Source organism: Desmodus rotundus, chromosome X, assembly GCF_022682495.2.
Source record: "Desmodus rotundus isolate HL8 chromosome X, HLdesRot8A.1, whole genome shotgun sequence".
Classification (NCBI taxonomy): domain Eukaryota; kingdom Metazoa; phylum Chordata; class Mammalia; order Chiroptera; family Phyllostomidae; genus Desmodus; species Desmodus rotundus.
In genome coordinates this window covers 52,043,105-52,067,268 of record NC_071400.1, presented here as the reverse complement: position 1 = coordinate 52,067,268, position 24,164 = coordinate 52,043,105, and the positions used below count along the sequence as shown (strand labels likewise).

The window sequence follows — 24,164 nt, the reverse complement described above, 5'->3', positions numbered from 1 at the left end:
ATTAGCCCTATTAACTCCTGAGAGCACAACAATTAATTTATCATTTAATTAATTTAAGGGCAAGAAGTAAAATATGTGGATGCTTTTGTACTTGTGGGTATTTAATTTATATATATGATAGCTTAGATATAGAAACTTAAAACACAGTTTTGACTAATCAGTAAAAATGAACTCGTTGGAGAACCAAGATGGCGGCGTAGGTAGACACACTGCACCTCCTCGCACAACCAGAACTGACAGAAAATCCAAGGACAAGGAAGTGCGACACCAAGTAGATAAAACAGGAACATTCATCCAGACCGGTAGGAGGGGCAGAGACAGGCAGCCAGGGCAGAGAGGACTCACATTGCTGTGGCGGGACCGAGACTGGCGGAGTGTGGGACGAATGGGGCAGGCGATCTGACCACTGGCAGATGCTGCGGCCCTACATTCTCGCACAGACAAACCAAGAGGGCTGGACTCAAAGTGGGAGAGACCGGGGCAGGCAGTGTGGTGGGTAGCACCCCGCGGCCCCACATTCGTGCATAGCTAAACCGGGACGAACGGCAGGGAGCAAGGAAGACTGTGCAACCCAGGGCTCCAGTGCGACGAAATAAAGCCTCAAACCTCTGATTGAAAACAAGCCCTTATTATATGAAATGTTAAAGGGAGTTACCTAAGAAAAAGACGATAAAAAATATGAACAGTAAAAATGACAGCAAACTCACAGTTATTAATGAACACAACTAAAACCAAAACAAAAGAAAACTAAGCAAACAACTAGAACAGAAACAGAACCACAGAAATGGAGATCACATGGAGAGTTGTGAATAGGGGAGTGGGAGAGGGAGAGTGGGGGAAAGGTACAGAGAATAAGTAGCATAGATGATAGGTGGAAAATAGACAGGGGGAGGGTAAAAATAGTGTAGGAAATGTAGAAGCCAAAGAACTTATAAGCATGACCCATGGACATGAACTATAGGGGGGGAATGTGGGAGGGAGGGGGTGGGCAGGATGGAGTGGAGTTGGGGGGGAATAGGACAACTGTAATAGCATAATCAATAAATATATTTAGAAAAAAAAGAAAGAAAGAAAACACCCGTGGGGGTTGGGGCGGCAGCGGGAGAAACTCCCAGCCTCACGGGAGAGTTTGTTGGAGAGACTCACAGGGGCCTAGAGCATGCACAAGCCCACCCACTTGGGAACCAGCACCAGAGGGGCCCAATTTGATTGTGGGGAGCAGAGGGAGTGAATGCAATCCGGCAGAGAGTGGAGCGGGCACCATTATTCCCTCTCGGCCCCTCCCCCACGTACAGCATCATAGCACAGCAACCAGCATTACCCCGCCCCGGGGAGCACCTAAAGCTCTGCCCCTGTAAGTAACAGACACGCCAAGACAAAAAAAAAAAAGGCCCAAATGAAAGAACAGATCAAAGCTCCAGAAAAAATACAACTAAGCAGTGAACAGAGAGCCAACCTATCAGATGCACAGTTCAAAACACTGGTAATCGAGAAGCTCACAGAATTGGTTGAATTTGGTTGAAAACTAGAGGAAAAATGAAGGCTATGCTAGGAGAAACAAAAGAAAATGTACAGGGAACCAATAGTGATGGGAAGGAAACTGGGACTCAAATCAACGGTGTGGACCAGAAGGAAGAAGGAAACATCCAACCAGAAAAGAATGAAGAAACAAGAATTTGGAAAAATGAGGAGAGGCTTAGGAACCTCCAGGACATCTTGAAACGTTCCAACATCCAAATTATAGGGGTAAAAGAAGGAGAAAAGGAAGAGTAAAAAATTGAAAACTTATTTGAACAAATAATGAAGGAGAAGTTCCCCAGTCTGGCAAAGGAACTAGACTTCCAGGAAGTCCAGGAAGCTCAGAGAGTCCCAAAGAAGCTGGACCCAAGGAGGAACACACCAAGGCACATCATAATTATATTCCCCAAGATTAAAGAGAAGGAGAGAATCTTAGAAGCAGCAAGAGAAAAGGACACAGTTACCTACAAAGGAGTTCCCATAAGTCTGTCAGCTGATTTCTCAACAGAGACCTTTCAGGCAAGAAGGGGATGGCAAGAAGTATTCCAAGTCATGAAAGGCAAGGACCTACATCCAAGATTGCTCTCTCCAGCAAAGCTATCATTTAGAATGGAAGGGCAGATAAAGTGCTTCTCAGATAAGGTCAAGTTAAAGGAGTTCATCATCACCAAGCCTTTATTATATGAAATGTTAAAGGGACTTATCTAAGAAAAAGAAGATAAAAAAATATGAACAGTAAAAATGACAGCATACTCACACTTATTAACAACCACACCTAAAACCAAAACAAAAGCAAACTAAGCAAACAACCAGAACAGGAACAGAACCACAGAAATGGACATCACATGGAGGGTTATCAACAGGGGAGTGGGTGAGGGGGAGGAGTGGAAAGGTACAGAGAATAAGTAGCATAAATGATAGGTGGAAAATATACAGGGGGAGGGTAAGAATAGTGTAGGAAATGTTGAAGCCAAAGAACTTATAAGCATGACCCATGGACATGAACTATAGGGGGGGAATGTGGGAGAGAGGGGGTGGGCAGGATGGAGTTGAGTGAAGGGGGGAAATGGGACAACTGTAATAGCATAATCAATGAATATATTTAAAAAATGAACTTGTAATAATTAGAAAACTATATTAAATGGTCTTCACCATAATTAACGTTAGGCCAACTACAGGTGGATTATAGTTAAGTGGGCCACAATTTAACAGAAGGAATGGTGTAGTGGAAAGAGAACATGGTCAAGGGTAACACATCATTCCTGTTAACAATGACAAGTTTTACTATTAGAAACATATCACCCTCTCAGGTTGTCAATGTAATGAAAGGAAAAAGGAACACTGGGTTGCAGATGTTGTACTAAATTCTCTACCATACCCTGGTAAATTCCAATAATGATACTATTTCTACTATGTACCTGTTATATCACTGTACATATTAAATGATGTACTGCAGTCTTTGGAGTCAGAGAGAGCTGGGCACTAATTCAAATTCTACCACTTCTGAGCTAGAATAGTTTTTCAATCTCTCTGATCCTCATTTCTTCTCTATGTTTTATTTTTTAAAGATTTATTTATTTATTTATGTACACAATGGAATTCTATGCACCAGAGAGAAAGAAGGAGCATATACCATTTGCAACAGCATGGATGGAACTGGAGAGCATTATGCTAAGTGAAATAAGCCAGGTGGTGAGGGACAAATACCATATGATCTCACCTTTAACTGGAACCTAATCAACAAAAGAAAAAAGTAAACAAAATATAACCAGAGACATTGAAATTAAGAACCATGTAACAATAGCCAGAGGGGAGTGGGGAGGGGATAGTGGGGAGAGGGGTTTACAGGTGCTACTATAAAGGACACATGGACAAAATCAAGGGGGAGGGTAGAGGTGGGGGAGGGAGGTGGGATTGGCTGCGGTGGGGTGGAGGGGTGGGGAGAAAATGCAGACAACTGTAATTGAATAACAATAAAATGAAAAAAGAAAAAAAGAAAATGACTTACAAATTATTGAATAAAGTAGAGAAAATTGATACCTTTTAAAAAATAAAAAAATAAAAATGAAACTAACAATCAATTCTCAGGGTTGTGATATTCAGTCACTGGCACAAATAATAATAAAGAAATGAGATACCACACGTAAAAGTGTTTTTAAATTTTAAGGATATTTAACATGTAAGAATGTTAAATGTTTATATTACAAAATTTCCAACTTCTTTTTTATGATATTGTTATCTTTAGAATTGGCAAGCTTTGATTTGTCTGCTTTATTTTTATTATCCTTTTGTAATATTTGTCATATCATTTTCTACTGAACCATTTAACAAAGAATGGAGAGACACATAGAAATAAAGAAGGAGTATGTGTATGTGGATTTGGAGAAGAGATAGACAGTTCAGGCCTTCAGAGTTCTTGGCCATAGGTAAAATAGTACTGTTCTATTTTTGATAAATCTGTGTAAGTAATCCATAGAAACATCAGACTTCAACATATAGAGAGACAAATATATTACCATAAAGATTTAAAGTGAAACCATATTGGTACCAAAACAGTATAGCTTTTTAAATAAGTTGCTTAACTGAAGTCTTGTGAATTGCAGCAAGCCATACCAAGGAATAAGATAATTATGCAGACAACTGTAATTGAACAACAATAAAAAATGTTTAATTAAAATTAAAAAAAATAAATAAAATAAAATAGAAAATAAAAGATGCAAGTCCTGAAAAAAATAAGATAATTATGAAAGCAAACTAAAAGAAGCCAATGAACTTTGGCCTTTCCATTAATGAGACAGTTTTCTTGCAAGATGAGATATTTCACCACAACGCTTTTCTGGCTGCTGATTTGCAAAAACTGAGATATTGGAGTCAGATTCAACTAAACTTCCCTTTCTACGAAGAATTGTTTTAGGGGCAACTCACATTTATCTGAGAGGTATTTTCAACTACAAGGAACATTCTCTTAAAAATGTAGTGTGTTCCTATGATAGTCACACTTTGTTGGAATATTTATCTCAGTGATCAGATACAGCTAACTTAAGTCATTATTCTCAGCATGGTGAGGGGTGTATTGCATCCTCAATTACACTAGCTTTTGCCTTTATATATCATCATTGGGTAGCAAAAGATGTGAACAAAAGGTAACAAGTCAAGAAAACTAGGTCTTAGGAAGGTAAAGAGTAGAATGTAAGATTGTCTGGCTGGGACTTCTTTGGCATTGTTAAAGAACCAAAAAAATAAGCTATTTCATTCACATCTGAGCAATTTGGGAGATGACACTATTGTATTGAACATGCAGTACTTTATCTTAATAACTAAAATTAGTTTGTGTCCTCTGCAGTTTATAGATTTTTTTAAAAGTGAGGTTCACAGAAGTTTAAAGGCTGCTGAAAGTAATATAAGTAATAAGTGTAAGGAATTAGATTTGAATCTAGGCATATCTGTCTCCAAAGGGTCATATGCAAGTCTCTACAGCTACTTATGCCTCATTTAAGAGTCTTAGCTGTCCAACAATTAATTCACACTGCCAGATCTGTTGTAGAGAAGAACTTTGTGCAGAATATCAATTCCTGAACTTCTATGTATTTATTTTTAGTTTTTATTTGTTTTGAGTTGTTTGAATCAGACTTTAAAGACATATTTCTTCCACAAATCCAATATGTTTTCTGTGGCCTTCCTATATCTAATATTTAAGTTTTATGCAAATCAGACTTTTTAAACTGGCAGAAATTAGCAAAATAGACCTCTAGCATTTATTCTATTTCCCAGATGTTTGCACCTACTTACCATCAACCAAAATTCTCTCATTGTAAATAAATAAGATCTTACTGTGGAGGTATCAAAATTGATTCCAATAAGCTAGAAGGTAGACATCTTGCATATTAAAAGGAAAACAAAGGAAAGTAACAACATTATCTCTGAGGTACTGTGATCCTACAATTCTGACACCCAGTGTTCTTAGCTGAGAAATGAGAGCTCTCTGTCAGTAAAACAAAAAAGTGAAAGTTCTCTCTAATCTGGAGCATGAATTGCTTTTTTAAAAATTATTTTATTGTTTTGTCCCTCACTGTCGGGCTTATTTCACCTAGCATAACGCTCTCCAGTTCCATCCATGCTGTTGCAAAGGGTATAAGCTCCTTCTTTCTCTCTGCTGCGTAGAATTCCATTGTGTAAATGTACCATAATTTTTTGATCCACTCATTTGCTGATGGGCACTTAGGTTGCTTCCAGTACTTGGCTATTGTAAATCGTGCTGCCATATGATCTCACCTTTAACTGGAACATAATCAACAGAAGAAAAAAGCAAACAAAATATAACCAGAGACATTGAAGTTAAGAACAATCTAACAATAGCCAGAGGGGAGTGGGGAGGGGATAGTGGGGAGAGGGGTTTACAGGAACTACTATAAAGGACACATGGACAAAATCAAGGGGGAGGGTGGAGGTGGGGGAGGGAGGTGGGTTCAGCTGGGGTGGGGTGGAGGGATGGGGAGAAAAGGTACACAACTGTAATTGAATAACAATAAAAATTAAAAAAAAATTATTCTTGTTCAAGTACAGTTGTCTGCATTTACCCCCAACCACTTTCTTTCACCCCAGCCATTCCCACCTCCCTCCCCTGCTTCCACCCCCTCTTTATTTTGTCCAGTGTCCTTTATAGTGTGATTGTTGATTCCTGATGAGCTGGTCTGGTTGACGTGAGGCCAGAATAACCTCTCACATTTTAAAGGGGTGTTCCTAAACTGGACAATAAATTGAAGAAGGGTACTTCCTTAGAATATTACATGATTGGATTCTGCCGCTTAAAAGAGGCAGCCACAGATTAGAACTATAAATAAACAACAGGTGTTTATTACACAGTGGGGCAAAAGTAGGTTTACAGTTGTGAGGATGTGAAACACAGTATTTATTCTTGTATTATTACTTATTAATTATTATTTTTAATGCAAACTGTAAATCTACTTTTGTCCCACCCTATATTTGCCTCTATCATTACACAAGCAACAAATCACAAATCAAAGAATAAAGTGCAAATATTTTGATTATATAATTTTGGTGTTTGATACATATTAGTGTGTGTCTCCCTTAAGTTTTTGCTATTTTTATGTTGTTTTCTGATTTAGGGAGGGGGATGTAAAGCAAAGATTGAAATGGTCATAAACACACACCAAATACTAAATCATTGATCATCATCAAATAATATTGTACCGCATCATTACCAAAGTACTGTACCTGTGCACACATACACATTTCTTATTCCCTTTTTGCCATTTTATTTCATTTTATAGCACGGAATACCATCTAACTTACTTTTTATTTACTCATTTATTTATTTTTTATCTTCCTCAATAAATATAACTTCATGTTTGCTATTTTCACTGCTACAGCCACAGTGATTAAGAGAGTGTCTTCTTACACCACGCACAAGAATAAATTCAAAATGGATTAAAGACTTAAATATTAGACCCAAACCATAAAAACCTTAGAAGAAAACATAGGCAGCAAAATCTAGGACATTGTTCATTTATCGTCTATATCTTCCCAAGTAAGGGAAACAAAAGAAAAAATAAAGAAATGGGAGTACATCAAACTAAAAATGTTTTTGCCCAGAAAAGGAAAACATCAACAAAGTAAAAATACAACCCCCACTATGGGAGAACACATTCACTGATACATCTGATAAGGGGTTAATATCCAAAATTTAAAGAACTTACAAAACTCAACACCAAATAAAATCAAACAAATCAATTTAAAAAATGGGCAAAGGACCTGAATGGACACTTCTCCAAAGTAGGCACACAAATGGCCAATTGACATAAGAAAAGATGCTCAATGTCACTGATCATCAGATAAATGCAAATTAAAACCACAATGAGATACCATTTCACAACTGCCAGAAAGTCTATCATCAATAAATCATCAAATAACAAGTGCTGGCTAAGATGTGGAGAAAGGAGAATCCTAGTGCACTGTTGGTGGGAATGAGATTGGTGCAGCCACTGCAGAAAACTGTATGGAGATACCTCAAATTATTAAAATTGGATCTGCCTTCTGACGCAGCAATGCCACTTTTTGAATATATCCATAGGAATCCCAAACATCAATTCAAAAGAATATAAGCACCCCTATGTTCATTGCAGCATTATTTGCAATCACCAAGATATGGAAGCAACCCATGTCCATCAGTACATGAGTGGATAAAGTAACTATGGGACATTTACACAATGCAATAGTACTTGACCATAAAAAAGAAGAAAAATACCCTTTGTGACAGTTGGGTGGACGTGGAGAACATTATGCTGTTGGGAACCGCCCTGCCTGGTTTCAGAGGCTGTAACCCCCCATGGTTAAGGCTGAGTCAGAGTTGGGACCATAAGTCACTAAGGAGACAAAGCTTATCTCCTTGGCAGGTGTGCCACCTCTGCCCACTTCACACTGCTTGGGCCTGTGCTTGGCCAGTTAGCCAATGACAGGTAAGAATCCTCAAGGGACGATCAATCTAAGACAGGCATGGTCACAGAAGAAGCCCGCAGGGAAGGACTTGGGGGGCTACAGAATAAGGGGGTGATGGACCTTCTCCCCTCGGCTTTGAAATAGCCTGAGTCCTCATTCTGTCTGCAAGAAGTCTCCTAATCTCTTGGCTGCCTTACTTCCCTTGCCTGACTTAAGCCTGAAGCAATAACAGAGGGCAGTGCAGTCCTGTGCTGGGAGGGGCGGATTCCCTGGGGAATCAGGCCTAACAAAAATACATACATCCCTGTGAAACCTACTTAATTTGTACCCTCAGTTTAAGAGATAAGGGTCCAGACCTGAGATGAGTCTGGCGCCTAAAGTTTTATGGCCCTCTAACTAATTGGCTGTAACTCAGAATAAGCCCTCAAAGTTCTCTGTAAATCTTGTATTGTTTAACCCTTACTGGCTGACAATGATTGATGAGCTTTATCTGTATTCCTATGCGAATGAACCTAATAAAAGCCCCTGGAGAGAGAGGCTCGGGGCCCTTCTCCCCTTGAGAGAAACGGCCACCTTTCCTCCCCAAGCAGATCATGTCTTGGTAGTCTTTTTCTTCATCCGTGGCAGACCGGGGGGCTGCGTAAAAGCCCCGCAACATTATGCTAAGTGAAATAAGCCACTCTGAGAAAGACAAACCCCGTATGAATTTACTCATATGGGAAATAAGATAAACATACTGAACTGACATACAAAATAGAGACAGATTCATAGATAGAGAGCAGGATGACATCAAAGTGGAAGGATTGAGCTTAAAAGGAAAAGGACTTGTTGTCATGGACTTGGGCAACAGTGTAGTGATTGAGGGGGGCAGGGCAGTATAAGGGAACTAAATTGTAATGGTAAAAAAATACAATAAAAAGAGAAAAAAAAGACAGAAAGAATATTACAAGTCAATATATCTGATGAACATAGATGCAGTTTCTCAACGAAATGTTAGCCAACCAATTTCAAAGATACATTAAAATGATTACATACCACAATCTTGTGAGGTGTATTTAATGGATGCAAGGAAGGTTTAATATGTGGAAAACAGTCAATGTGATATACAATGTCAACAAAATGAAAGACAAAAATCATATAATCATTTCAAGAGGTGCAGAAAACGCAGTTGATAAAATTCAAAAATTTATTATAAGAACTATCAGCAAAGAGGACTTGGAACACACCTCAATACATTAAAGGCTATATATTACATACCTATAGTTAACACCATAATAGTGAAAAGCTAAATGTTTTTCTTCTAAGATCAACAGCAAGACAAGGATGCCCCCTTTCACCACTTTTATTCAACATAGTTTTGGAAGTCCTAGTCTAAGCAATCAGAGATGTTGAAGAAATAAAAACCATTCAGATCAAAAAGGAAGTAGTAAAAGTGTCTCTATTTGCCAATGACATCATATAATATACAAATAAAACCCAAAAGACTCTATCAAAAAACTGTTATAACAAGAGACCCATCTCAGGACAAAAGACTTACACAGACTGAAAGTGAAGGGCTGGAAACAAATTTTCCAAGCAAACGGACAGGGAAAAAAAGCAGGGGTAGCAATACTCATTTCAGACAAAATAGACTTCCAAAGAAGGGCCATAAAGAGAGACCCAGAAGGTCACTTAATAACACTCAAAGGAAAAATCCACCAAGAAGACAGAAACATTGTCAATATATATGCACCCAACATAGGAGCACCCAAATACATAAAGAAAATCTTCGAGGATTTCAAGAAAGATATTGACAGCAACACAATTACAGTAGGGGACTTTAACACCCCACTATCAAAAATGGACAGGTCTTCCAAACAAAATATCAACAAGGATATTGTGTCACTTAACAATACCCTAGAGGAAATGGACTTAACTGACATATATAGAGTTTTTCATCACAAAGAAGCAAAATACACATTCTTTTCAAGTGTCCATGGAACTTTTTCAAATATAGAAAACATGATAGGACACAAAATAAGCCTCAACGAATTCAAGAAAATTGAAATCATATCAAGCATTTTCTCTAACCACAAGGAACTGAAACTAGAAACCAACCCAAAAGGAAAAACAACCAAAACACTCAAAATCATGGAGACTGAATAGCATGCTATTAAACAATGAATGGGTCAAGAACGAGATTAGGGACGAAATCAAAAACTTTCTGGAAACAAATGAAAATGAACTCACAATAACCCAAAATCTATGGGACACAGCAAAGGCAGTCCTGAGAAGGAAGTTCATAGCAATACAGGCCTACCTTAAAAAGATAGAAACATTTCAAACAAACAACCTAACCCTATGCCTACAAGAACTCGAGGAACAACAACAAAGACAGCCCAGAGCAAGCAGAAGGGAGGAAATAACCAAGATCAGAGCATAGTTAAATGACGTAGAGACTAAAAGCACAATTGTAAGGATCAATGAATGCAGGAGCTGGTTCTTTGAAAAGATAAACAAAATTGACAAGCCTTTAAGTAGGCTCATCAAGAAAAAAAGAGACACAACCCAAATAAACACAATTAGAAATGAAAGAGGAGAGATTATAACTGATACTATAGAAATACAAAGGATTGTAAGAAATTACTATGAAGAACTGCATGCCAAGAAATTTGAAAACCTAGGTGAAATGGACCCATTTCTAGAAAAACATAATCTTCGAAAACTGAATGAAGAAGAAGCAGAAAACATGAACAGATCAATAACAGCAGACGAAATTGAAGCAGTCATCAAAAAACTCCCAACACACAAAAGCCCTGGACCAGATGGTTTCACAGGAGAATTCTACAAAGCATTTAAGGAAGAACTAACCCCTATACTTCACAGACTATTCAAAAAAATCCAAATAGATGGAAGACTCCCAAACTATTTTTATGAAGTCAGCAACATCTTAATCCCATGACCAGATAAAGACACAACGAAGAAAGAAAACTTCAGGCAAATATCGCTGATGAACATATACGCTAAAATTCTCAACAAAATATTGGCAAACCGCATCCAGAAATACATTAAAAAGATCATCCACCATGGCCAAGTGGGATTCATCCCAGGGATGCAAGGATGGTAAAATATTCGCAAATCAATAAACATAATATATCACATCAATAACTGCAAAGACAAAAATCACATGATCATATCCGTAGATGCGGAAAAAGCGTTCGATAAGATACAGCACCCATTTCTGATAAAAACACTCAGCAAAGTGGAAATAGAGGGAGCATTTTTCAACATAATAAAGGATATATATGAGAGACCTACAACCAACATCATACTCAACGGACAAAAACATGGAACTTTCCCATAAGATCAGGAACAAGACAAGGATGCCCTCTCTCACCACTCCTATTCAACATAATATTGGAAGTCCTACCCACAGCAATCAGACAAGAAGAAGCAATAAAAGTCATCCAAATTGGAAAGGAGGAAATGAAACTGTCACTGTTTGCAGATGACATGATAGTGTACATGGAAAATCCTGTAGACCTCATCAAAAAACTACTCGACCTAATAAATGAATTTGGCGAAACAGCTGGATACAAAGTCAATACTCAGATATCAAAGGCATTCCTGTACACCAACAACAAAACTGCAGAAACAGAAATCAGGAAAATATCCCATTTGATATAGCAAGAAGAAAAATCAAGTACCTAGGAATAAACCTAACCAAGGAGGTAAAAGACCTGTACTCAGAAAACTACACAACACTGAAGAAAGAAATGAAGGAAGACACAAACAAATGGAAGCATGTACCATGCTCATGGACTGGAAGAATTAACATCATCAAAATGGCCATACTACCCAAAGCAATCTATAGATTCAATGCAATCCCTATTAGAGTACCCATGACATATTTCACTGATATAGAACAAACATTTCAGAAATTTATATGGAACCACAAACGACCCTGAATAACTGCAAGCAATTTTGAGAAAGAAGAAGAAAGCAGGAGGGATCACAATACCTGATATCAAAGTGTATTACAAGGCCTCTGTAATCAAAACAGCCTGGTACTGGCATAAAAACAGGCACATAGACCCATGGAATAGAACAGAGAGCCCAGAAATAAACTCCAGTCTTTACGGTCAATTAATACTTGTCATAGGAGGCAGGAGCATGAAATGGAGCAAAAACAGCCTCTTCAACAGATGGTGTTGGGCGATATGGACAGCTACATGCAAAAAAATGAAACTCGATCAACAACTTGCGCCATACACAAAAATAATTCAAGATCGATAAAAGACTTAAATATAAGTTGTAACCCCTTAAAAGTCCTAGAGAAAACATTGGCATGAAGATTTGAGACATTCCACGCAGACACATCCTCACAGACACATCCCCTAAACCAAGGGAGATAAAGGAAAGAATAAACAAATGGGACCTCATCAAAATAAAAAGCTTCTGCATGGCTAAAGAAAAGGGCACCAAATTACAAAGAGAACCAACAGTATGGGAAAACATATTTCCTAATGATACCTCAGACAAGGGTCCGATCTCCAAAATATATAAAGAACTCACATGACTGCACTCCAGGAGGAAAACAACCCAATTAAAAAATGGGCAAAGGACTTGAACACACACTTCTCCAAGGAAGACATACAGAGGGCCCAGAGACATATGAAAAGATGCTCAGCATCAGTAGCCACCAGAGAGATGCAAATTAAAACCACAATGAGGTACCATCTCACAGCAGTCAGAGTGGCCAACATAGACAAATCCACAAACAAATGTTGGAGAGGATGCGGAGAAAAGGGAACCCTAGTGCACTGTTGGTGAGAATGCAGACTGGTGAGGCCACTGTGGAAAACAGTATGGAATTTCCTCAGAAAACTAAAAATGGAACTGCCCTTTGACCCAGCAATTCCACTGCTGGGATTATATCCTAAGAACCCTGAAACACCAATCCAAAAGAACCTGTGCACCCCAATGTTCATAGCAGGACAATTTGCAATAGCCAAGTACTGGAAGCAACCTAAGTGCCCATCAGCAAACGAGTGGATCCAGAAACTATGGTATATTTACACAATGGAAATCTATGCAGCAGAGAGAAAGAAGGAGCTTATACCCTTTGCAACAGCATGGATGGAACTGGAGAGCATTATGCTAAGTGAAATAAGCCAGGCGGTGAGGGACAAATACCATATGATCTCACCTTTAACTGGGACATAATCCACAGAAGAAAAAAGCAAACAAAATATAACCAGAGACATTGAAGTTAAGAACAATCTAACAATAGCCAGGGGGGGAGTGGGGTGGGGACAGTGGGAAGAGGGGATTACAGGAACTACTATAAAGGACACATGGGCAAAATCAAGGGGGAGGGTGGAGGTGGGGGAGGGAGGTGGGTTCAGCTGTGGTGGGGTGGAAGGATGGGGACAAAAGGCATACAACTGAAATTGAATAACAATAAAAATTAAAAAAGAATTACACAGGGGGTTAGTGAATTTTAGGAATCAAGTGGAGATTCCACATGGCATGGAGACTTCAGCCTTCTGGGAAGGTAGAGAAGATGAATCACAACATAAAGAAAAATATAGTCAAGCTGTGTCAAGAAACTCATTTCCATTGGGATCAAGCTTATTCTATTGCCCTGCTCAGGATAAGGGTGGCTCCTCGAAGTGGTATTTAGTTGAGTCCCTATGAAATTGTGGACAGGTGGCCATTTCAGGTCACATTTGGAGTGGGGGATATGTATATAGTTAAAAAAAAAAACAAAAAACTAAAGGTAAAGAAAATGTACAACATTTAAGTCAGACCTTAGCTGTGATGAATGACACTGCCTGTATTAGAGACTTCTCCCACACAGGTTTGCTGCATTCTTTTGAGCCTGCAGACAAGGTGCTACTCAAAATTTGGGTGACATCATCTCCAGAAAGCCAACTAGGAGGAAAGTGGACTGGGCTTTGGGACATGCTCCTCACCACCCCCACCATAGTGAAGCTGGCAGAAATAAAACCTTGGACTCGTCACACCAGGATAAAGAAAGCACTGGAGGAAGATCTGAAAGTCATCTTTAAAAAACAATGACTTATGTTCTCTTCATTATCTCTTGTTTAACCACTTGTTATGGATAACTTATTCCTTTCAAACAAGTTGAAAATATTTGGATATATTTAGCAAAAATTGTTCTGAATATTTTTGACTTTTGCTTTTCAGGAGAAACTTATGTTGAACAAACTTTCATTTCATGTCTTATAGGTGTCTGTACTCCTTTGGAAAGCCTTAGAAATTATACTGAGTTTAAGCATATCGAAAAGAAAATGATCTACTCTGATATTCATAATTGGGAACCAGTCGTAACTATGAAGGACAGGGAAATGTTTTCCTGAAGGTCACTAATGTACCCAAGCTAGAGAGTGTGCAACTTTTGTCAACTGTACTAAAACTGTTTTGTGCTCTCAGCAGGTGTGAAGATGGATTGCACCACCACCACTGACATATCTTATGCTTATGCTCATGTTAAACTGCCAACAAGATGATTTCTGATATGTGGAATGACTGTCTATTCCTGTGTTCCAGAAAAAAATAAAAACTCTGGGGGACCATGCTCTCTGGGAAGACTGATGATGTTTATGCCTCAGAAGTCCCACTTGACCCGGGTGCCATGGGATCTCTCCCTTACACTCGATTGTATCAATGACTTATGCCTTTTTGTGTCTTTAACTATATTTTTCATGCCAACCATGGCAACTTATTTGAATGTAGAAATAAGCAGATCAGCCTGCACTATGGCGAAAGCTTTGAATGACACCTTGCAAGCCATCAGTGCCATTAGTCAAGAACTAGGAAAAGTCAGAGAAGCAGTACTGGAAAATTGTGCAGCTATAGACTACCTTCTTTTAAGGCATAATCATGGATGTACAGAATTTAAAGGACTCTGCTATTTTAACCTAACTGACCGTTCACAGCTCATTGAGCATAAAGTAAAGCAAGTAAAGGATGCAGTGTCCAAAATAAAACAGAGAGAGGGATTCTTTGGTATTGACTTGTCTAAACTAACCTCCTGGCTGCCTAGTATACCCGGTCTTCGAGAGACATTTGTTTTTTATCCTTGTCATTTTTTTTTTCAGTATCATAGCTCATTTTTGCATACAATGTGCCTCCTTATTTAGGTATGCAATTAGGTGTATTCCTAAACTCCTCCCCCACCAGACAGTCCAATGCTAAGTTCTGATCTCATAGAAATGAGATAGTTTAATACTAACGGTGGGGAAAGATAGGGGACTCAAGAGTTGGAAAATTTTAGTTTAAGGTAAAAAGTGTTATATAACAATAGAAATTCACTTAAAGAAACTACAGTGCATTCATATAAAATAATATTATACAATATTTAAAATCATAATATCCATTATGTTAGTGTAATTTTATTAAATAAAAAAGCATGTGACAAAATATTTAAAAAAGTGTTATAAGCATAGGAAGTAATGTATATGTTAAAGCTTTTGTTTCAGGAACTACAGATGAGGCCTGTCCTGGCTCCTGGGAAAACAGCTGACCTCTTGGGGCACTGCTGAAGATTACCGCTTGAGGACAAGTTGGAGGACAAGTTGGAGGCATCCGGGCCTTTGTGTTCCAGGGAGAGACAGATGACCACTGGCCCCTGGGAACAGCTAATTGCCCAGGAAAAGAATGCTGCAGTCCTTTTCACCTAATTCTCCGTGAATTTCAAAACCCCTCTCCGCACCTTGTTCATTCCCTGTTATAAAAAGTCTGGCCTGAGTGGGGAGTGAGGTGGGGACAGTGGGAAGAGGGGATTGCAGGAACTATTATAAAGGACACATGGACAAAATCGGGGGGGGATGGTGGGGGTGGGGGAGGGAGGTGGGTTCAGCCAGGGTGGGGGGAGGGAAGGGGAGAAAAGGCATACAACTGTAATTGAATAACAATAAAAAATAAATTAAAAAAAAAAAGTCTGGCCTGGAAAGAAAAAGGAAAGATGGTTCTTTTGGGTGAGAACCCGCCATCTTCTCAGATCGCTGGCCATCTGAATAAAGCGCCCATAAAGATTCAATCACTGTCATTGCTTATTGGGTTTGGTAGTGACAGGAAGGCCAAATGTCAGTGTCTTTTCTGGTTTCAGTATTCCAAATTTGGTGGTTGTATTGTGTAGTTTTATTTGTTTTCTGTTGTTCCTTCCTATTGCTTGTGGGGATGGTTGTGTTACCAGATTTGGATTTAGGATGATACTATTTTTGATCACCAATATATTTTTTAAGGGACAAACTGGCAAAATAAAGCAGACAGTAAAAGACAAAGCATATTGTTTTTGTCTTTTAAAACATATTTTAAAGCATATTATTTTCAGTAATCTTTTCTTACGTAAGTTTTGAGCCATAGAGTAGTACAATTCTCAGAGCTGAGCTGGTAAAATACTTCCTCTTTGAGATTAATGGATTGTTAAAAAATAAAGATAAAAACAGATATTCTGAGAATACTACTTAGAAAATGACTTTAAGATAATCTATTATCACTGTATACTTAGAACAGAAGAAATAGTTTTTATGTTCCAAGAGACATGTTTTTTAGGATTTGATAACTAGGTACACTTTCAGTATCATTCCTGTCTAGTGCAATTCCATCACACACTCCAGGAAACAGGGAGTCTATTTAACTCCTTTGTGAGATGAGCATATCAGCAATCAAATTCAAACTGGGGTCTCAAATTTGCTAATAAAGATCCTTTGTAGTGTTATAGAAGTGACTTTGATCTTTATACATATTAGCTAGAAACAAAATTTAAGTTAAAGCAAATATGATATAGAGATGGCAGAAATCAAAAGAAAAATTAAAACCTCTCTAAAACCAATATATCAAAACTTTCACTGCCTGAATTTTTATTGTGATAAATGTGACCTTGCATTTATGTTACTAATTAATTTGTTATCCCGTGTCCTTATAAAAACAAATTGTACATACCATGAAGAATAACTGTTATTGATAACTTATTATGCCACAATCACTCTGCTAGCATTTAAAAAGGTTACTAAAAATATATTTATTAAAATGATGATCCCTTTCACCTTTCTTTGTATGAGATAGTACTAGGTATGTATACTGCTCAGAATATAGGGGTAGGAGAGTATGTTTCTGTCACTGTCCCATTGTAAGGCAACCATCATTGTTTACACATGACACTGAGCTACAGAGTATCTATGTATGATCTTAATATATTATGAAATGTCTGTTTTACCTTTTGAAGTCTGCTATTGATTTATTTAATAAATACTGCACAGATATCCAATTTCCTCTGCCACATAATTTGCTTTTTTCTTCATTTTCCAGATGATACCAGCAAAATAATTATCTTTATGAGTGCTTACTGCAATACCTGACACAAATTCATGGTATAATCTAATATTGAAAAATGAATAAAATTGTACTTACCATAAAGGATTGCAAGCAGAGACAGTGGCATGACAAGTAGTCCCACTAGCATATCTGCGATGGCTAGGGACATTAAGAAGTAATTGGTGGCATTGTGCAGTTTCTTTTCCAAGCTTATTGCCATGATAACAAGAATGTTGCCACCTATTGTCAGGATTATTATTATGACGATTGGAAGTGCTGGCCAGTTTTGTACCCCGTCTGGGAATTTGAAGCGTCCACCATTGGAGGTATTGAAAATGTCAGTTACTATGGTTGCAACTGGGCTCACAGAAATATCACATTGCCAAACCAATAGGCCAATTAAGTGCACATTGAAAATAAGAAAAACAAAAATCAGATACATATTATACATGGTGGGTCAAAAGTAGGTTTATAGTTGTGAGTACATGAAACACAAAGCTTATTCTTGTATTATTATTTATTAATTATTGTATTATTTTCCACATCAACTATAAACCTACTTTTGCTCCACCCTGTGTATTGCTTAAATACAGTAAATTATATATACAAAACAATTTCCTTCATCATCACCATCATCATTTCTACTCATAATAAACCTCAGAATATTTTCTATCCAAAGAATACTTCGTATTGTGTGCTTATTATGAGTCAGGCACTTAGCTTACCAAAATATATATCTATAATCTCATTTGATTTCATACAACAGCCTCATGAGGTCAGTGCTGATTTATATCCGTTATGTAGATGAGGAGATAGGTTCAGAGAGGTTAAGTAACTTTCTTAAGGCAATATAACCAGTAAGTGGAAGAGGAGTCCATACTCAGGTTTCACTAATTTCAGAGCCTGTATTTTAAACTTTTATTCTATGCAAGTATTCTGAAACCACGGTATATTGCTCCATTGGCTGTAGTGGTCTATTCTTTATATTTTAAAAACATTCACTTTTTCTAGATATCATTTAAGACAGCTGAAAACAGAATGAAAATATTTACTTTTAAGTATACAGTACCATGAGAGAAAATTAGAAATTGCCTTTTAAAATCCCAAACTGAGAAGAACTATGTTGTCATCAGATCAACTTCAAGCAAGATTTTGAAAGAGACACAGTGGGTTTTGGCAATGGCACATATTCATCATTTTAAAATAACTTTTTACTTTCTCACAGTCCAGAGTGACTTAATGCTAGTTCATAATTTCTTTTCTTTTACATTTTTTTATTGTTGTTCAATTACAGTTGTCTACATTTCATAGTTTCTTAATATCTGTGCTAGAATCTTTCCTATTACCTGACACTCTCCCCATTTCTGTCTTATATTTTCTGGACCCTGTTCTAGGCTAGAAAATGATTTGTGGTGATAATTAAATCCTATGGGTTTGCTGCTTTCCTATGCTGGGAGTCATTTAGAAGGTACATTTCTCATGATGGTACTTTGGTAGATTCTACTAGTAGGAATTTCAGGTCAGGTTGCAGATTAATGCAAGAGATATGAATGTGGTTATGGTTTGCACATTCCAAATTAACTTCTCCTGATGGTGATATGAGATTTATTCAAGTTGTATAAATTAAGTGTTTTTTCAAAGTGTAAATTTTTAACATGTCTAATAAAATTAACATTTATTTTAATAAAATAGACAAGAAAGACAAGCATAGTCAAAATTTCCTTCTTAAAATCAAGGATTATTATCTGCATGAATGTCTTATGTGTATTCTATGATATGTTCAGTAATAGTTATTTAATTAATATTAAGCAGTGACTAGACTATATGTAGTGGTTATTATTTATAGGGGAGAAAATTTCCTGTATAGGCACAATATGTGTTGAACAATTTTTTATGCAAAAAGTTGAAGTAATATTCTTTCTGGAATTGGGGAGACGGAACATAAGACATTACAACATCCAGAGTCTATGAATTCTTTACCTAAATGACTTTATTTTATCATCTCATTCACTTGGTCTTTGAACTTAAAATATTAACTCTTTACAGGGAAATTACATGTGTGGTTTGATTGACTCATTCCTTATTATCAATCATCAGAGAGACTTACTGTAGTAAAATTAGGTAATTGTGATTATAATAATCATATCTATACTATTATACATACACACATGTACTGCATCATACCTTCTGAATCCAAACTATAACACTCTGACTGAAAAATTATTGGCATTATTTAAACTTAAAATATTATATTAATTTAATAGCATATTAAAATTACTTCTCTTAATATTTTGTTAATATACAATGCATTTTAAGATAATGAAGAAATCATGATATTGTTTTTACTTTATCATTTTACTTTATCATTATGAAGGATAGAAAATTAATACATTAGACATCTAGCTTAAAATTACTTTCTCATTAGTCAAAGCTAACATATTGTAAGCAACATGGAGCGAGGAGACATACATAGTAATTTTTATCAAATAATGAGAAGTAATCAGTAAATACTTTCAATGGTAGGTTGTATTATTTTCCTGGGATATTAAAAAAGTAAGGTAAAATAATATATGATTTAGGAGAACCAAGATGGCGGTGTAGGTAGACACACTGCGCCTCCTCGCACAACCAGAACTGACAGAAAATCGAACAGCAAGGAAGTCCGACACCAAGTAGATAAAAAGAAACATACATCCAGACCTGTAGGAGGGGTGGAGACGGGCACCGGGGCTGAGAGGACTCCCGTGGCCGTAGCAGGACCGAGACTGGCGGAGTGTGGGACAAACAGGGCAGGCAGTCTGACCACTAGCAGACCCTGCGGCCCCACACTCACACACCGATAAACTGGGAAGAACGGCCTGGAGCTAAGCAGACCACGTAACCCAGGGCTCCAGCGTTGGGAAATAAAGCCTCAAACCTCTGATTGAAAGAGCCCGCAGGGGTTGGAGCGGAAGTAGGAGAGACTCCCAGCCTCACAGGAGAGGTCATTGGAGAGACCCACAGAGGCCTAGAATGTGCACAAGCCCACCCACTTGTGAACCAGCACCAGAGGGGCCCAATTTGATTGTGGGTAGCGGAAGCAGTGACTGAGATCTGGTGGAGAGTGGAGCGGGCGCCATTGCTCCCTCTCAGCCCCTCCCCCACATATAGCGTCACTGCACAGCAACCAGCATTACCCCGCCCAGGTGAATGCCTAAGGCTCTGCCCCTTTAAGTAACAGACACGCCAAGACAAAAAAAAAAAAAAAAAGGCCCAAATGACAGAACACTTCAAAGCTCCAGAAAAAATACAACTAAGTGAGGAAGAGATAGCCAACCTATCGGATGCACAGTTCAAAACACTTCTAATCAAGACGCTCACAGAATTGGTTGAATTTGGTCGAAAACCAGATGAAAAAATGAAGCCTATGCTAAGAGAAACAAAGGAAAATGTACAGGGAACCACTAGTGATGCGAAGGAAACTGGGACTCAAATCAACAGTGTGGACGAGAAGGAAGAAGGAAACATCCAACCAGAAAAGAATGAAGAAACAAGAATTCAAAAAAATGAGGAGAGGCTTAGGAACCTCCAGGACATCTTGAAATATCCCAACATCCGAATTATAGGGGTATCAGAAGGAGAGGAGGAAGAGCAAAAAATTGAAAACTTATTTGAACAAATAATGAAGGAGAACTTTCCTAATCTGGCCAAGGAACTAGACTTCCAGGAAGTCCAGGAAGCTCAGAGAGTCCCAAAGAAGCTGGACCCAAGGAGGAACACACCAAGGCACATCATAATTATATTCCCCAAGATTAAAGAGAAGGAGAGAATCTTAGAAGCAGCAAGAGAAAAGGACACAGTTACCTACAAAGGAGTTCCCATAAGTCTGTCAGCTGATTTCTCAACAGAGACCTTTCAGGCAAGAAGGGGATGGCAAGAAGTATTCCAAGTCATGAAAGGCAAGGACCTACATCCAAGATTGCTCTCTCCAGCAAAGCTATCATTTAGAATGGAAGGGCAGATAAAGTGCTTCTCAGATAAGGTCAAGTTAAAGGAGTTCATCATCACCAAGCCTTTATTATATGAAATGTTAAAGGGACTTATCTAAGAAAAAGAAGATAAAAAAATATGAACAGTAAAAATGACAGCATACTCACACTTATTAACAACCACACCTAAAACAAAAACAAAAGCAAACTAAGCAAACAACCAGAACAGGAACAGAACCACAGAAATGGACATCACATGGAGGGTTATCAACAGGGGAGTGGGTGAGGGGGAGGGGTGGAAAGGTACAGAGAATAAGTAGCATAAATGATAGGTGGAAAATATACAGGGGGAGGGTAAGAATAGTGTAGGAAATGTTGAAGCCAAAGAACTTATAAGCATGACCCATGGACATGAACTATAGTGGGGGAATGTGGGAGGGAGCGGGTGGGCAGGATGGAGTTGAGTGAAGGGGGGGAAATGCGATAACTGTAATAGCATAATCAATAAATATGTCAAGAATTAAAAAAATAATATATGATTTAGATAATCTATATCATAATGAATATGTGATTGATATGAATAGAAATTATTGAATAAGGGACCAACTAAATATAAGCAAGTTATTTCCTCTCAGCTTTGATTATTTTGTATCTGTAGCATTTGGCATGTGGCCAGTGTCCAAGCTACATGACCTCAATAATTTGTTTGACCTATCACTTAACCTCTCAAAACATTAATTTCCTTATCTGTCTAATGAGGATGATTTCTATCATGTGATTATTGTGAAAAATAAATGATGTGTGAAGTCTTGAAAATTGTGTTTATCATAATAAGTCTTCAGTAAATGTTGGAGCTTACCTCCTTTCTGCCTTCAAAGGTAAACAAGTATTTTATGGTAACTATACCACAATTCATGTATTTTAAAATTTGCCAAGAATTTACGTCCTGATTTTATTTTAAGACTTACCTATTTATGAATAACTAAGCTCAGATAATAATTTTAAATCTTGGGTCTTTTCTCCCCTAAATAAACAACAACAACAACAACCACAATAATAATAATGTGTTTCTGGCATTACATTTTTTTCTGGTTTAAATTACATGGTGATCATCTCAAATAGTCCTTGAAGAGTTTATGCTCACAGTAATATACTTCACCTTCAATTGTCATTTGCAAACTCGCAAATAATATATTTATCCTTAAGCCTATAGAATAAGGTCCTAACAGAATATGCAGTACAACTTCACATTTTAAAAGGAAATAGTGGAAACTATAATCTAAATCTTTTCATATTTGTCTAAAATATTAGAGGAATAGAGAATAAAATTGCACATAACAAAACACATAAAAACTATGTCCAATTATGAATTTTCAAATTTCAATATCTTAGAACTTTAGGGTAGAAAACTACTTTAAGTATACCTCTATTGGTCAGATATCCATAAATATTATTAAAGAGCTTTTAAGACAAATACTGAACTACTGAACAAGTTTGTAAAATCTAAATACACATATTGTGAATTATAAAATAAAATAATTGTGCTGGGAAAGATCCTGAAAGAGTATTTACTTTAGTTCCCTGGTTTCAATTCATTTCAACTTAATAAATTGCTATTGAGTACTATTTATGGGCAAAATATTGATATTATGAGCTTTATTTTTGAGTTTTATAATAAAAACTTGGCTATATTATAATTAAATGTAGTTTCTAATATTTACATGCTTAGTAAAATACATATAGTCCTTTTACAAAAATAAGTAATTTAGGTCTTGCTCCTAAAGCTGATATGAATTGTTATTAAGCCTGCAGAAGTCCCACAAAATATATGCAAAAAAACTCAAGTTCTTTTAGAACAGTGCAAGTGATTTATCCATTGCTATAAAATTTTTAATGAAAATATAATGTTACATTCTTAGCAGATAAACAAAATGTAAATTTAATTTAAGAGTCTGAGTACACTTTAAATCTACTGAGTTTTTCCCTGGCCTGTGACAATGAGCATTATTAGAAGAAATGAAGGTCCCTGTTTTTCTTAATAGATGGACAAAAGTTTATATGAATTCCTTAATTTCATACCAAAATAATTTGGTACTTTTTAAAGTAGTCCTGCATTTTGGTATATAGACCAATTGCCAAATACTGAGTTGGCACAGGCACATGGAATATTTGTCATTTCATTTTCTTATACCTGACTCTTTTCTTTATCACTGTCTACCCTTTCCTTTTCCTGTCTGCTCTAGTTCTCTTGGAATCACACATCCACGAGACTACCATTACTATAATGTACAATGACATCCAAGATGGTCTACAATGGTGCATACTGGAGAGGATGTGATGTTGATGTACTTTACACCTACACTACTCTGTAAACTTTTTTTTTTTGAGTGAGCTCTTTTGCATGAATTATAGAGGAGATTGTGCAGAAGCAAGGCAATTCAAGGCTTCTCCACTGTGTGGGTCAGAGTGTACAGAGTCCTGGATCTTTTTGCAATATCCCATTCCTTAAAGAATAAGTTTAGAAGAAACCAACCTCACATTTTACCAAGTTAAAAAGAAGATACACCTGGATTAGATCATGTTTAGAATTGCTCAGTACTTCGATCCAGTTATTTACTTATCCCCTTTATGTTTACAATGTATTTATTTTAACCACTGGGTCATTGTATCAAGACTTCCAAAGATGGCATTGTTTTCATCTTTCTAGCTACATCCCCCAACCCCTACTACTTGACTTCCAATACATTCTTTTTCAACCTCAAATATTCTTTATAAAACCAGAAACATAAAGATGTTTTATTTTCTTGGCTGTTAAGTTCATGCAGGAAGAAAAAGGAATGAATCTTCTCATTTCTGTGTTTTAACCATGGAAAGGCAATCATTGGCATTGGGATTATT

At 37.2% G+C, this 24,164-nt stretch overlaps 1 protein-coding gene across 1 annotated transcript in view; it reads right to left on the bottom strand.

Annotated features, from left to right (window-relative positions):
- HTR2C (5-hydroxytryptamine receptor 2C) overlaps positions 1–24,164 on the bottom strand; it is a 178,477-nt gene that overhangs the window by 153,866 nt on the left and 447 nt on the right. Inside the window, 1 exon segment of the mRNA XM_053917643.1 lies at positions 17,395–17,707. Within this exon segment, the coding sequence (XP_053773618.1) occupies positions 17,395–17,707 (313 nt within the window).